The sequence below is a fragment of the Bos taurus genome, chromosome 10, assembly GCF_002263795.3.
Source record: "Bos taurus isolate L1 Dominette 01449 registration number 42190680 breed Hereford chromosome 10, ARS-UCD2.0, whole genome shotgun sequence".
Lineage (NCBI taxonomy): Eukaryota > Metazoa > Chordata > Mammalia > Artiodactyla > Bovidae > Bos > Bos taurus.
This window is the reverse complement of record NC_037337.1, coordinates 14,350,937-14,365,758: the sequence shown is the minus strand read 5'-3', so window position 1 is coordinate 14,365,758 and position 14,822 is coordinate 14,350,937. Positions and strand designations below refer to the sequence as shown.

General features: G+C 38.8%; 1 protein-coding gene and 1 pseudogene across 1 annotated transcript; both read right to left on the bottom strand.

Annotated features, from left to right (window-relative positions):
* Positions 1-3,048: 3,048 nt before the first annotated feature.
* Positions 3,049-8,155, bottom strand: C10H15orf61 (chromosome 10 C15orf61 homolog). Its single transcript, XM_002690478.6, has 2 exons — positions 7,771-8,155; positions 3,049-3,271 (listed from the first exon to the last, which is right to left on the bottom strand). The coding sequence occupies exons 1-2, from the start codon at positions 8,114-8,116 to the stop codon at positions 3,144-3,146; spliced, it is 474 nt and encodes a 157-aa protein (XP_002690524.1). The 5' UTR covers positions 8,117-8,155; the 3' UTR covers positions 3,049-3,143.
* Positions 8,156-10,846: 2,691 nt separating this feature from the next.
* On the bottom strand, positions 10,847-13,943 carry LOC112448541 (small integral membrane protein 30-like; annotated as a pseudogene).
* Positions 13,944-14,822: the final 879 nt, after the last annotated feature.

Here is a 14,822-nt window from a genome sequence, read left to right as displayed (position 1 = left end):
AATTAAAAATGTTTCCATTTCTACTGAAGCCAACAATAAGCAAAATATTAGTAACCAAATGTGTGATGAATATGGACTTCCCTGGTAGCTCAGGTAGTAAAGAATCCGCCTCCAATGTGGGAGACCTGGATTCTATCCCTGGGTTGGGAAGATCCCCTGGAGAAGGAAATGGCAACCCACTTCAATATTCTTACCTAGAGAATCCTATGGACAGAGGAGCCTGGTGGGCTACAGTCCGTGGGATCACAGAGTTGGACACGACTGAGCAAATAAACACAACACATGTATATGATGAAAGAATTTGTAACTATTTTTACAATTTGGTGTGTCAAGACATTAGCACTGAGAAACTAGTAACCTCTTTCTTGCCCCCAACTCTGTTACTGCATCTTTTCTTTTCTGTTACAGAATCTTTATGGTGGTTCACCACTTACACAGGAACCACAAATTTTGACTAGAAATTTTTTCCAACATTTGATCATTGATTTGTATAGAAGTAACAACAGAAGAGATGCAAGATTTTAAACTGAAATTAATCTTCATTTAAAAAACACTTTTGCCTGGATTAAAGACTAAAATCCCATTAAAGTAGTAGATGCAGAAAAACTCTCTGTTTCCACAATTCCTCCTAAGAAAACTGCTATCCAGAAGGGCAGCGTCCATTTGAATCCTGCTTGCCATCTCAGGCATAGCCAGCATGTGCAGACAGGCTCACACAAACTGCCTTCAGTGTGTCTCCTTCTCCCTTCCTCTCACCTTATTTTAAAACTCCTTTTACTGATGAAGCCTTTTAAACATAAATGGAAAACAAGAATGAGGATTACAAAATCAGCGTTTCTGAAATAAAACTGACATTTGCTTATGAGCACATGCAAGATACACTTTTAAGGTAGAAGGGTTTCTTATTTTGCCCTTCTCAGATTACAGGTAGAAAAAACTAAGACACAAAGGAGGAGTTATTAGCCTGAAGTCAAAAAGTAAGGCAGCACTATGACTAAAAATAGCATCAGTCTCCTGACTTCCAGCATTTATATTTTATCCCTTTTAGGCCACAATACTTTGATGTAATATCCAACTTCAAAGAAAAAACTTAAACCATTGCTGTTCAATGAGAAGCATTTTTCAGGCTAAATGGTTCACTATAAGGCTTCATAAATCCAAGGAATGATATTTTAAATATCTGAACCATGCCCTTAGCCATTGTTGAGTTCATCCTTCACCATGATCAACTCCATGAGAGCAAGAGGTCTATTGATTTTCATGTAATACAAGAAAATATTACATTTGCTTAATTGTTACACAGTGAGCACATCAGGCAAGAAATCAAGGCTCTATTTAATGCTGCAAACAGCAGAGAATTACAGAGATCAATAGGGTAGTTTGTCAAAGATGTTCTCCAAGGAGACTTACCTATCACCATATGGACAAGAAGTCACTGTGATTGTAGCTATTGAAAAACAGGTAAGCAGAGTCAGCAGTACAAATTATCAGAAATCAAACAGGCCAGTGTGAAAAGAAGTGCAACTTTACTGAAAAGCTGTATTTATAGTCTAGTAATTAAAAACCATTTTATCAGCCTTGTGTGGGGACCAAACCTTTACAGCAAGTATTGACAAGACCAACAGCAATGAATGACCAGTATTTGACTTAAAACTTATGAGCTATAGTTATTTAACTTTGCCCATTACAGAGGAAATCAGTTCTAGCCTTCCTTGCAAAATGCTAATAGTCAGTTTTATTATTAATGAAGCTTAATGTAACACTATCTCCTTTGTGTAAGCCGTTAACTAGTGTCAAGTATATTTTTCTGGACTATAAGTACTTCTTTGATTCAGGCATTATTTAGAATTGCTTTTATACAAGTGAACACTACATATATTAGAAGAACAGTTCACTCTCTGTAGCTCATTTAAAATGACTACCTTTAACAAAGCCAGTTTGTGTTACTTCCATTATTCTGGTACCTTCACCTCAATTACTTCCACTCTCTTTCCCTGATTTGTTAGAAGCACGCACCCCAATGTTGGCTAGATTGAATTTTATAAAATATTTTGCTACAAAAATGTGTAAACCTTGCAGAGCATCAGCAACACATTAACATAAAATGATATATAATGCATGTTTGTAATTATGGGAGAGATCATAAATCTTAAACACTCATTGGTTTAGAAATTAAATAGTTCTACTTAGTTCTCCCTAAATTACTCCAAATTTCTGAAATTTACCATTCGTCTGGGTATTTTGTAACTACCCCCAAGGATAAAATTTTTTTAATGACTTTGCTTTCAAAAATGCAATTAACTTAATAAAATTCTAACGCAAAACTGCCATCAGGTCTTTAAAATTTCAGCCCACTTCCCATGGCCAATAAGTCTATGGATACGGACCGTTTCAGCTAATTGCTTTTTTAAGCAGTTACCAAATTTATTTTTTCTGGGTCTTTCTAGATCTTAATTGTTCTTACAGCTTTATCAGCATGCTATTTTAACTTTTAATAAGTCTTAATTTCATTTATTTTGCTGCATTTGCATTAAATGGAGTTGTTATCACATTAAAAAAATTAGTGTGGTATTGGATTCTTTAGGTAATGGGAAGGTTCAACATTCCACCCACACCTCTAGTACAGGAAAATGGCACAAGGGCTTTTAACACATTTCCATTTGAAATCCTGGCAGCTGAATGGTTTAAATTTCAGATTGCAATTAGAATTCTTATCAATTTTAGATTTGCCAATGATGTTATCTTTATTCTCCATCATATATTCTAAAATTCTCTACTTTTTCCAATGTTATAGACTTTTTTTTCCTTCCTTCTTTGTGTGGGTATCTATATTTTCAAAGAGTTGATATATAACTACAGAATCTATAAATTACAATCACTTTTTATCTCTAGTTCAACCTAGTTATAGGAAAAAATTGGTATAATGTTATGTGTTTGTGGTTCCCATTGGCTAAACAGAGTACGCAATATATCACAATGTATGAAAAGCTTTGCCTCTTGAGGGCAATGATTCATCTTAAAGAACCAGACACTGTAGGAAGAAAAAGGTGTTTGCAAAGTTTTATTTTAAAGGATCAAAAATAAATATTGCACATACACGAGAAAAAAAATCTATTGATATTTACGTCCTTCAACGCACACTTTCAGTACATGGCACCTTCATCTTCTTTATTTAGAAAATAAACTGTTATTGGTCCATAACTGGTGTGCACAGTCTCTGTGACTCTAGCAAATAACCAGGAGCCAAGTCCATATAATAAAGTTGGAATACCTAAAAAACAAATAAATATGTTATTTGTGAAATAAACATTGATTAATCATGTACTCATATTTGTCATAGTATAAATCACATAGCACTCTTTAGCAACATCAATAAATTATAAAGTTATAAAAATATGAGTAAACATTGACTCTACCTAAGAGGTCAATTTCATCTATGATTGTGAAACACAGTAACAATTGTATGAGCCTAGAGATTTTTACAACTATAGATAAAGACTGGTGTAAACCTCAAGCACTTTACAAACATTAATTCATTACCTCTGAGTAATTATGAAGTAATTTTATAGTCTTTTCACAAATAAGCAGAGAATATTAATTTATTTCATTGTAGAGGCTCTTCATTATTGGCCTTGAACTTAAATTACTAGGTCATCTTTATTGTGCTATAAGTTGGACAGTAATACTGATGGCTAAAATAATTTTTGTACAATTTAAAAGAAACTAGGTCAAAAAGCTGTCTTCAAAATCCAAGGCAAAACCTAATTCTAAGGAAGATTTTGGTATAATAACAAGCATGAGAAAGAAAGAATCCCATTCATAGTTTTACAACTGATTTGAAAATCTTGTTTCAACCTACTTGAAATAGGTTAATAGTAGACTCCAAGAATATATTTCTTCTTTGAAATATTTCCATTTGTGATAAGCTGCCATTTGTGATACATGAAACTAAACATATACTAGTCAGACATTGCATTAAGCCCTCATAGGCACATGAGACTAAGCTGGACCAAAAAAAAAAATCTTTTACAATTCCTATTTTTTGTAAGGCACTTATGTAAAATCAATGACTATTAATAACATTAAAAACATATGTATAGAACCAAAGGCACATGAAATCGATAAAAATATTGTATGCTTTGCACAAATATTAGTTTTACTGTTCCTGTGTATGAGTGGAACATACATAGGACAGAAATGGACAGAAAATGTCAATTTAAAAGAAGAGCTGTAATTTGGAAAATCACTTTCTTTCTAGTTCCTAGGGAAATCAACACATGCTCAGAACTAATCATATTGCTAAATTGTTTTCTTATTTTTTCTGCAAGAGTATCTTTGCTGTGTTATGCTCTTTTTTGATTGTATAAGTTCACTGGACTACTTTGTGCTTATTCCCTGAAGCTGCATTCCAGCCACTTTGATGCCAAAGATTAATTAGGGGAAGCATCACTAGTTGGCAATGAGAAAAGGCAAAAACCCCATTCAGACTGGCACCTCTCTATTTTTAGGAGTATACTGGGTCACTGTTTTTTACAATCACAGGGCTTCCTGGAACTCCTGTGAAACCTTTCACAGTATATTGCCTTCTTTGCCTTGTGAACACCTCCCTGCAAATCTCTGAAAGCCTCAAGGGAATGTCACAAAAAAGCCACAAAAACTAGCATCATAGAGCTATTTATTAATCATTCAACCAAAAAAAGGGGGGGCAAGTGGGGGTGTAGAATGGGGGAGTGGACAAGAGAACAAAAGTAAGGCAGGCAGAAGTGAGTGAAGCATAAGACAGGTAGAAGTGAGTGAAGAAGGAGCAGATGAAATAAAAAATAAACTTTAATATATGTTATCACAACTTCAAAAGGTGAAAATCAATAGAGTGAGAGAAAAACAGGTTCTAGAAATAATTACTAATTTTAAATGGCAACCCACTCCAATACTCCTGCCTGGAGAATCCCATGGAGGGAGGAGCCTGGTAGGCTACAGTCCATGGGGTCGCAACGGGTCAGACACGACTGAGCAACTTCACTCACTTCCAAATATATTGATAGTAAAGTAAATAAAATATGACTTTTAAACCAATGATAAGGACATTCAGTTAAGAAATAGCTGGTGACACTGAAAATTTTGTTTGTTTTTACAGTATTTATCAGTTTCCTGTAAAATATTGATTTTAAAAAAAAATCACACAAATGGTCAGTATTTTTTCAGCTAAAATGGAGGACTGACCAAGGATTACTAATAACTAACAACTAGGAACTGTTAATGCTGTTTGACAGAGGGTTGAGATGTGATATGAGAGTCAGAAATTCTCTATTTTTTTTTATCCTGCAGTCTACTTATTTAATGCAGTCAGGCTAATACACTAAATGTGAAGATTAGCCACATACATAATTAACACAGTTAAAAAACCCCATAATTTTCTTTATAGCACATATGCTATAAAATTTGTAAGGTTTGATGAAAAATCAAATTTTTTCTAGACTGTCTGAAACATATCATAACATCAAAATGAATGTGAAACCCAGTTCTTTGCATAATAATTCATTTTGAGTCAGCTGAACAGTAGGTAAACCACTGTCAAATTAAGCACTTAAAAAAAATTAGAACTTTGTAGCAAGTCTCCAATTACCCATTCATTCCAATGGTAAGTTGATTTTTTTAAATCTCAATCTACTTCCCAGCAGGATACCCAGACTGATAAACCATCAGTAAAATGTCACTTCCATTGAAAGGAAGGCAGGCAAGAAAGGGAACAAATGGGTAAAAGAGAAATCTTTATTATTTACAAAATGGAAAAATGAATTACTTTGATAATTACTAATTTGAAAGGGAAGAGGAGGAATAAAATCCTAAGTATTTTTAAATAGAATACATACTTGATGATGCAGAGGCGCAATAGCACAACACAGAATAAGAAAGAATCCTATTATCTAATTCCCTCCCCTAAGACAATAATACAAAATAAACATTACCAAATTGGTGAATAAAAAGTCCAGAAAAAAAAAATCTCCTTTTATTAGTATAAGCCAATTTGTATGGAAGCAAATACCTGAGCAGAAAGTTTCCCTTTCAGTTTAATTTAAAATTCTTATTCTCTTTTAAACAGAATTTTTAAATTTTTGAAGAGGTCAAAAAGACCATTAAATCACGATTCAGCTTTCTCTTCCATACACATTAAAAAAAAACTACAGCTGTTGTTTCTTTCTTCAAAAGATTTTACTACTTTCACTACTTTTCTATGTGAGCATGTTCTGGGCATCCTATTTCCTCTGGATTTCTTTCTACCTAAAAAGATTAGGCCCTTAATCAGTAAGGTGCTCTTAAATGGTGAAAACTTCTTTAGAAAAAGGCATTGGGTACATAGTTTACCCACAACTCTCCAGTTATGCTTTTCCTAACCCATTAAAGTGTATTAACTGTACATTTGGGAAGAATGACTTTTTTCTGTTTCTGAAGATGCTATTCAATAAAACTAACGTATTCTTCCTGAATCTAGTCATCACTCTAGTCTCTCCAAATAATTTTGGATTGAATTTTCTAAATCACTACACTCTTCAACTTCTTTACATCAACCTCAGAATTAGTGGGCGTGCTCTATATAGTTCATCAGCCAAATAATAAGGCATACTTTTAAAAGATTACACAACGCTAAATAATCTTCTCCTTAATGGGATGGACTCAGGACAGTACTAGTGGAGCAATGGCTCCAGACCCCCTGATTTACACATGTGAGTAATTATAAGCAAAAACACACCTAATGTATTTAAATTTAAGAAACTGTCAAGACTATATAGTAAAAGTGTGGCCGCGTATTCAGCTTTAATTCTGGTTCAAAAAACTGGTTGGATAATGTAAGTTAGCTTGCACATCTACATTCTGAATTACGGATTAATTGGATTATCAGTTATTAATAGGTTCAAACATCCTGAGGCCTTTCATTTACCTATAAAACAGGAAAGATGCACCCATGTGAATGTTCACGCCTCTTCTGACATTAACCCAAACATAATAAACATTCAGCAAGAGTAAATACTCTGACTTAGAATACTCCCATGAAAACATACCAGTAAAGAGGCAATCTTTTAAATATCTTTTAGGCCTAATATCTTAAGAAGCCAATACCACCGGTGAAAACCTTCGGTGGTTTTAGAAAAACGAACTTGCTGGGACTTCATGTAAAGAGAACAAAGAAACTTAAAAAAAGTAGTTTCCGATTTTATACTCTGAACGCACCAACAAAGTGATGTTCATGAGAATGAATCCTGCCATATAATCAGGCATTTTATAAAAACTTCAGAGCCATTTTCAGCGCTCTACACCTTCCTTCTTACTGCCCAGTGGAAGGCTCTTTCTAGTTAACGAGTGGCTGGAAGTAAGAATAAAATGCCCTCTCGCCGGGAGCGGATGCAGGGGGGTCCCACTGTACAGGCCTGTCAATAAGCCCCACTTTCCCGGGGTACCATTCGCGAGCAACAACTTAGCTCTGACAAGCACCTGCTGGGCGGGGAATACGAAGCCCAGGACCAGGGTCAGTCCTGCAAGGCTGCAGAGTGGGTGGGACGCGGAGGCAGTCTGGGAAACGCCCCAACACTGGGCGAAGCGTGGCGAGCGCGTGCGGCCGGGCGAGCCTGCGCGGGGCCGGGGCAGGGTAACGCCGCGCCGGCGCGGTCCGATCTCGGGACGGGGTCGCGGCCTCGGAGGCAGAACGTCAGCGTGCTTTGCAAACAGTGGGGCCGTCGGCGGCGGGACGTGTTTTACCGGCCCGGGGCCACTCACCGAGGTTGACGACCTTGAGCGCCGTGAAGAATCGGTCCTGCCCGGCCAAGTCCTGCCAGGGAGCCTTGGAGCAGTGGTACTTGATGAAGGGGAAGCAGCCGGTGCGCAGGACGTGGTAGTTGGCGCCTTGCACCGGCCAGTTGAAGTGCGAGAGGCCGAACTGGTCGTTCCGGACGGCGCTGTAGGGCACGCAGAAGGAGGTCCAGTGAGGCAGGCGCCGCTGCAGCAGGTGCCGCGTCAGCACCTCCGAGGCTCGGGGCTTCGGGCGGGAGGCGGCGCCCGCGGCCCAGGGCCGGCACAGCAGCAGACGAAGCACAGCCTCGTGGGCCCTCCGTAGGGCCTCCATGACCGGCCTCGCCCGCGTCCCCCACCCCTCGGCCGCCTTACGGGCGCGCGCCCCTGGGGGCGGGGCCGAAGGGGCGCGCGCGCGCCCGCTCCCCGGGGCTGGTAGCGGGACGCCCAACGGGCGCCGCGCAAGTGCGCGAGAGCCCCCGGGGCGCGGCGGCGCGTGCGCACAAAGGTCTCGCGGCTTCCTGGGGAGAGAGTGGAGCAGCGAGGAGGGCCGGGCGGAGTGAGCTAGCTGAGGTAGTTAAATCGTCACCAAAGACCTCATAAAGTCGTTAATAACCCTAGGGAGGGAGTGAGAGGGTATTCGTGAGTTTTACTAGGTCAGGTATGAGGGAAATTAAGCTTTAAAATTAAATAACTGTACCCAATAGAGTGGCAGAACTCAAGCCCGCGTCTCTTTTCCAAGTCGTGGACTGAAGAAATCCTTCATTGGTGCTGTTGAGGAAACATTTGAAGAAGTTGTCCTCAGGGAAGTGAGTTAAAAGCCAAGTCCCGAGATTTGCATTGGCTAGTAAAGCCGGAGAGCACTTTTCCATTTAGGTTCCCTCTTTCGTGTTTTTTATAATACGCCCCAGATATTTCAACAGAAAAAAAAATTGTTTTTTAGAAAGCCTTAAATCTCTCCATGCAGTGTGCACCACCATCTCCCTCAGAGGCTGGAAAACGGCCAGACCGGGAGTCTTTTAGTTTTCAGTCAGTTCAGTTCAGTCGCTCAGTCGTGTCCGACTCTTTGCGACCCCATGAATCGCAGCACGCCAGGCCTCCCTGTCCATCACCAACTCCCGGAGTTCACTCAAACTCACGTCCATCGAGTCGGTGATGCCATGCAGCCATCTCATCCTCTCTCGTCCCCTTCTCCTGCCCCCAATCCCTCCCAGCGTCAGAGTCTTTTCCAATGAGTCTTCTCCTCGCATGAGGTGTCCAAAGTATTGGAGTTTCAGCTTTAGCATCAGTCCTTCAATGAACACCCAGGACTGATCTCCTTTAGAATGGACTGGTTGGATCTCCTTGCAGTCCAAGGGACTCTCAAGAGTCTTCTCCAGCACCACAGTTCAACATCAGTTCTTCGGCGTTCAGCTTTCTTCACAGTCCAACTCTCACATCCATACATCACCACTGGAAAAACCATAGCCTTGACTAGATGGTGACTGCAGCCATGAAATTAAAAGACGCTTACTCCTTGGAAGGAAAGTTATGACCAACCTAGATAGCATGTTAAAAAGCAGAGACATTACTTTGCCAACAAAGGAACGTCTAGTCAAGGCTATGGTTTTTCCAGTGGTCATGTATGGATGTGAGAATTGGACTGTGAACAAAGCTGAGCGCCAAAGAATTGATGCTTTTGAACTGTGGTGTTGAAGAAGACTCTTGAGAGTCCCTTGGACTGCAAGGAGATCAGTCCTGGGATTTCTTTGGAAGGAATGATGCTGAAGCTGAAACTCCAGTACTTTGGCCACCTCATGCGAAGAGTTGACTCATTGGAAAAGACTCTGATGCTGGGAGGGATTGGGGGCAGGAGGAGAAGGGGATGACAGAGGATGAGATGGCTGGATGGCATCACTGACTCGATGGACGTGAGTCTCCGTGAACTCCGGGAGCTGGTGGTGGACAGGGAGGCCTGGCATGCTGCGATTCATGGGGTCGCAAACAATCAGACACGACTGAGCGACTGAACTGAACTGACTAGACGGACCTTTGTTGGCAAAGTAATGTCTCTGCTTTTTAATATGCTATCTAGGTTGGTCATAACTTTCCTTCCAAGGAGTAAGCGTCTTTTTAATTTCATTGCTGCAAAACTCTTTAGGAAAACTTTTTCTCAAGTTTTGCAGCAGTTCTTCTTGGGGTAAGAACTTGTATACATCTGTTTTCTAGAGAGGCATTTCCTCTTACATTTCTTAAATTCATGTTTGGGAAAAAACCATACAAAATGTGTCTGGAAAGTGCTGGATGTAAATGAGATAATTATGTGTAAGCACCATATAACCACTGCTGTTAATATTGTTGCTGAAAACTCAAGGGGAGTGGAGGATAGTGTGGCGACTCTTATATTCTCCAGTTTTTGATTCCTTCAACAAACAGTGATTGAACACTCACAACCATGTACCAAATCTTGTAGGATAAGTAATTTCAGGGGCCTTGTAGTCAAGCAAATAATTTAAACCTTACCTTTATAGGATTCCCTTTTAGATAAAAGTTTTTAAAATATTTTATGGGGAGGCATGATATAGTTAGATTTGCACAGAAATGGTTGAAAGGAGGCTAAGACAAGAATCTGGGAAGTTATTCAATACTATGATTTCAAATTAAATGTTTTAAACTTTTTTTATAATGGGTTTATACTTAACATTTTAAAATTCAGTACCATGATTTTTAACACTTTTTACATAATGGGTTTACATTTAATATAGTACTTCTCACCATGGAGATGTTGCTCAGTTCATATAGAGATATTTTTGTCTTTGTTAAACATTAAATCTCTTCTCCATTTCAATGTTAAATACATTGAATATGTTCTCTGAACTTTTCCCCCCACAAAAGACAAGTTTTAATTTTTAATCAACTATATTTAATATCTAGGTACAATATTAACTTGGGAGGTAACAAAAATCCAATAAAAATAATGGAGTAAAGACACCTTAGTGATACAAGAGGTACTGATTATAACTGAGCCGTAACAGTTTCCTAGGATTTTGAGCAAGTTTCCTTCTTCCTATTGAGAATTCTGAAACTATGAAATATTACATATGCAAATTTCAGCCATCTCACTTCTTTGACCTTCTTTCTAACTAGCAAATGCGAACTATAGATGATGTTTTTCAGTGCATTATTTGTTGTGAAGAAAACATTTTGTTTTCCATTTAACACAATATTATCAATTTGTTCAGTATACCAATTGTTCAAATATATCAATTTTTCCATTATATTGGTTTGTGCAGTCAATAACCAAGAATGTGAAACTACCCAGTTTACTCTTTCTTGGGAACTTTCAGACACCAAAGCTCAGTTCTGAACCTCAATAGCACAAAGGTTTTCAGGGCAAGGCTTGATTCAGATCAGATCAGATCAGATCAGTCGCTCAGTCGTGTCTGACTCTTTGCGACCCCATGAATCGCAGCACGCCAGGCCTCCCTGTCCATCACCAACTCCCGGAGTTTACTCAAACTCACGTCCATCAAGTCAGTGATGCCATCCAGCCATCTCATCCTCTGTCGTCCCCTTCTCCTCCTGCCCCCAATCCCTCCCAGCATCAGAGTCTTTTCCAATGAGTCAACTCTTCGCATGAGGTGGCCAAAGTACTGGAGTTTCAGCTTTAGCATCATTCCTTCCAAAGAAATCCCAGGACTGATCTCCTTCAGAATGAACTGGTTGGATCTCCTTGCAGTCCAAGGGACTCTCAAGAGTCTTCTCCAACACCACAGTTCAAAAGCATCAATTCTTCGGCACTCAGCCTTCTTCACAGTCCAACTCTCACATCCATACATGACCACAGGAAAAACCATAGCCTTGACTAGACGAACCTTTGTTGGCAAAGTAATGTCTCTGCCTTTCAATATGCTATCTAGGTTGGTCATAACTTTCCTTCCAAGGAGTAAGCGTCTTTTAATTTCATGGCTGCAGTCACCATCTGTAGTGATTTTGGAGCCCAGAAAAATAAAGTCTGACACTGTTTCCACTGTTTTCCCATCTATTTCCCATGAAGTGGTGGGACCGGATGGCTTGATTCAGGAGACCCTTTAAAGTCATATCTGTCCATTTCTTCTTCATGCATATACACACCCCCTAAACAAGCACAGATCCCTATAATGCTGAGAACCATACCTGACAAGAGAGCTGTTGTATCTCTAGTTTTTACTGCTTCGACAACAGGCAGCACCAAAGGCAATGAAAAGAATGATTAGAAACAGTTTTGTTGAAACTGGTATCAGATGTTGAGATCTTGAGGTGACTGGTTCTTGAAGGCCGAAGCTTACAAAGAAAGTGGTATTTGTTTAATTCTAACTTCCTTCCAGGAGCTCCGGATGCTGAGGCTAAGCGGCTACACATGGCAGTGCCTTCAAGGCAGTAACCATTACAGAAATTCAAATTAAATTTTAAAAAGATGGAGTTCCTTTTGAAACAAAATCTGTCATAGAACCCTAGCCTATAAAGTAGATGAAAACTTGTGTTTTATTACTAAACATTTATAAAGTGCAAAATTTTAATATTAAAGGTAAAATTTTAAAATGAGACTAGTTTGTTGTTGTCTTGGGTTTTTACTTTGTTTTGTTTTGCTTTTAGCAGAAAAGGAATTTGTTGGAAGGCAGTTGGATAGACAAAATAATAAATAGGAAGTCTGAAGACCCAAGCTTAGAAATTGGAAGGAATCAAGGGAGACTGGCCGGCAGAGACATAGGTAAGACCAACAGGAATTAGTATGGTTGGGATGCCATGGCTCGCCCACTGCCAGTGGACTCTTGACCCTGTTGTTTTATGCTCAAAATTTTTTGAAGTTGTGGGCTATGGACAATAGTTGCAGTTATAGTAGCCTGAGGATAGTTTCTTTTTCTCTTCTTTTTTTAAAATAACAGTTTATTTCTTACTCTTTTGTTTTGGTTGTTTACTATCAAGAAAATCCTGATCTCTTGGGAGAAGTAGATATAAGTAAGAGTGGTTTTTAAGTGATTCACCTTGAAATCTTGGGCATGTGCTTCAACTAAAGATGACAACTGGAGATGAATTTTGAGATCTATGCTGAAATGGCTTAACCTCAAATTAAAGCATGGGGAGTTTGTAATATGTTAAAAAAAATTCTGACATCTCCCTTTTGACAATATAAAAATCTATTAAAAAATAAAATTTGAATCAAACATTTGGGGAACCTCTGAATTCAGTCTGAGAAATCCTACATTCTGTAGTATATAAGGCAAAAACCACCGATAAAGAGAACCAGAAATTTATATAGGTAGCTCTGCATTGTCTCATGAAGTGAAGTGAAGTGAAGTCGCTCAGTCGTGTCCGACTCTTTGTGACCCCCTGGACTATAACCTATCAGGCTCCTCCGTCCATGGGATTTTCCAGGCAAGAGTGCTGGAGTGGATTGCCATTTCCTTCTCCAGGGGATCTTCTCCACCCAGGAATCAAACCCAGGTCTCCTGCGTTGCAGGCAGACGCTTTACCATCTGAGCCACTGGAGGCTTGTAAAACAGCTAGGGAGCTGAAGGATTTCTGTTGGAAGACGCTGTCCTGGAAAAACCTCATCAGTGGTAAAGGTTTCTCTGATCCAAGGCTCTTTGATTATCTCTCTTTTCTATTGTAAGAGAGGAAGTTCGTCCAAAGATTTCTGATAGATGGTGTACCACACCTAGGTTTTCAAGAGTGTTTTAATGAAATATTACCCCAGCCTAAAGATACAGAGCCGAAGAACATGACATCTAGATATCTTTTCTAACTTTATATAGTACTCCTTCCATACTTGAAATAAAATAATCTCTCAAAAAACTACAATTCAGATCAGATGCTTGATTTTCTTTTCCGTTCTAATTCTTCATAGCAATGAATTTTCAGTTCTAATTCTTCAAGTGCCCCCAAAGGGACTTAGAAGTTGTTATTCAAAAGCCTAAGTCAGTGTTCATTGCTTAGTGTCCAGTAATTAAGTGCATTAAATGCACAAATATTTAGTTTTCCACAAAGTATGGAGAGATGACCTATGCCTTAGACAGAATCCCTTAAAAATATCTATAAATAGTCCTTTCTTGTACAGCTTTTAACATGTGCATGGGTGTATCATGCCACTCCTGGAAAGAAGGGATTTTGTTTTGGTTTTGTTTTAAAGGCACTTACGACATTGCAAATGTTCAGAACATGTTAAAAATAAGTTCTACAAAGTTGATAGTTTGGAATATATTAAAATTAAGAATTTCTGTTCATTAAAAGGCATTATTGAGAGAGTAAATAAAAAGGTAATCAAAAGAGTGAGAGAAGTATTTACAGTATATATATCTGACAAAGCATTTGGTATCCAGAACAAATCATTTAAAAAAGACAATCTAAAAAAAAAAAAAAAAAAGACAATCTAATAGAAACCTGGCCAAAATATTTCGTGGACTCTTCCCAAAGAAGAACATCTAGATGTTCAATAATGTAAAAAACTGCTTAGTTTCTCTAATCATATGAGAAATGGAACTATTAATAAAATATATATTACCTTATGTATTACATACCCATTGGAGTGGGCTAAGGTAGAAAAGATAGAAAGTACTAAGGATATGCAGCAGTTAGAACGTTTATACATGGTTGGCAACCACTTTGGAAATTTTTTTGGCAGTTTATTGATTAACGCTAAATAAATGCATACCTATGACCCAGCCATACCACTCCTAGGTAGTGTGCTCAGGCTGCCATAACAAAATACCACAGACTAGATTTAGCCAACAACAAATTTATTTCTCACAGTTCTGGGGACTGGGAAGTCCAGGATCAGGTGCCAGCCGGTTGGGTCCCCTGTGAGAGTTCTCCTCTTGGCTTATGTTTCCCTCTTGCTGTAAATCCTCACATGGTAGGCAGAGCTAACTCTGTGTCTGACTCTTTTCCAGTTAGGGTACCAGGCCTATTTTAGGGTCACACCTTTATGACTTCACATAACCTTTATCCTCTCTTCACACATGAGGACTTATCTCCAAATACCATAACATTGAGTATTAGGGCTTCAACATTTTCAAAACTGT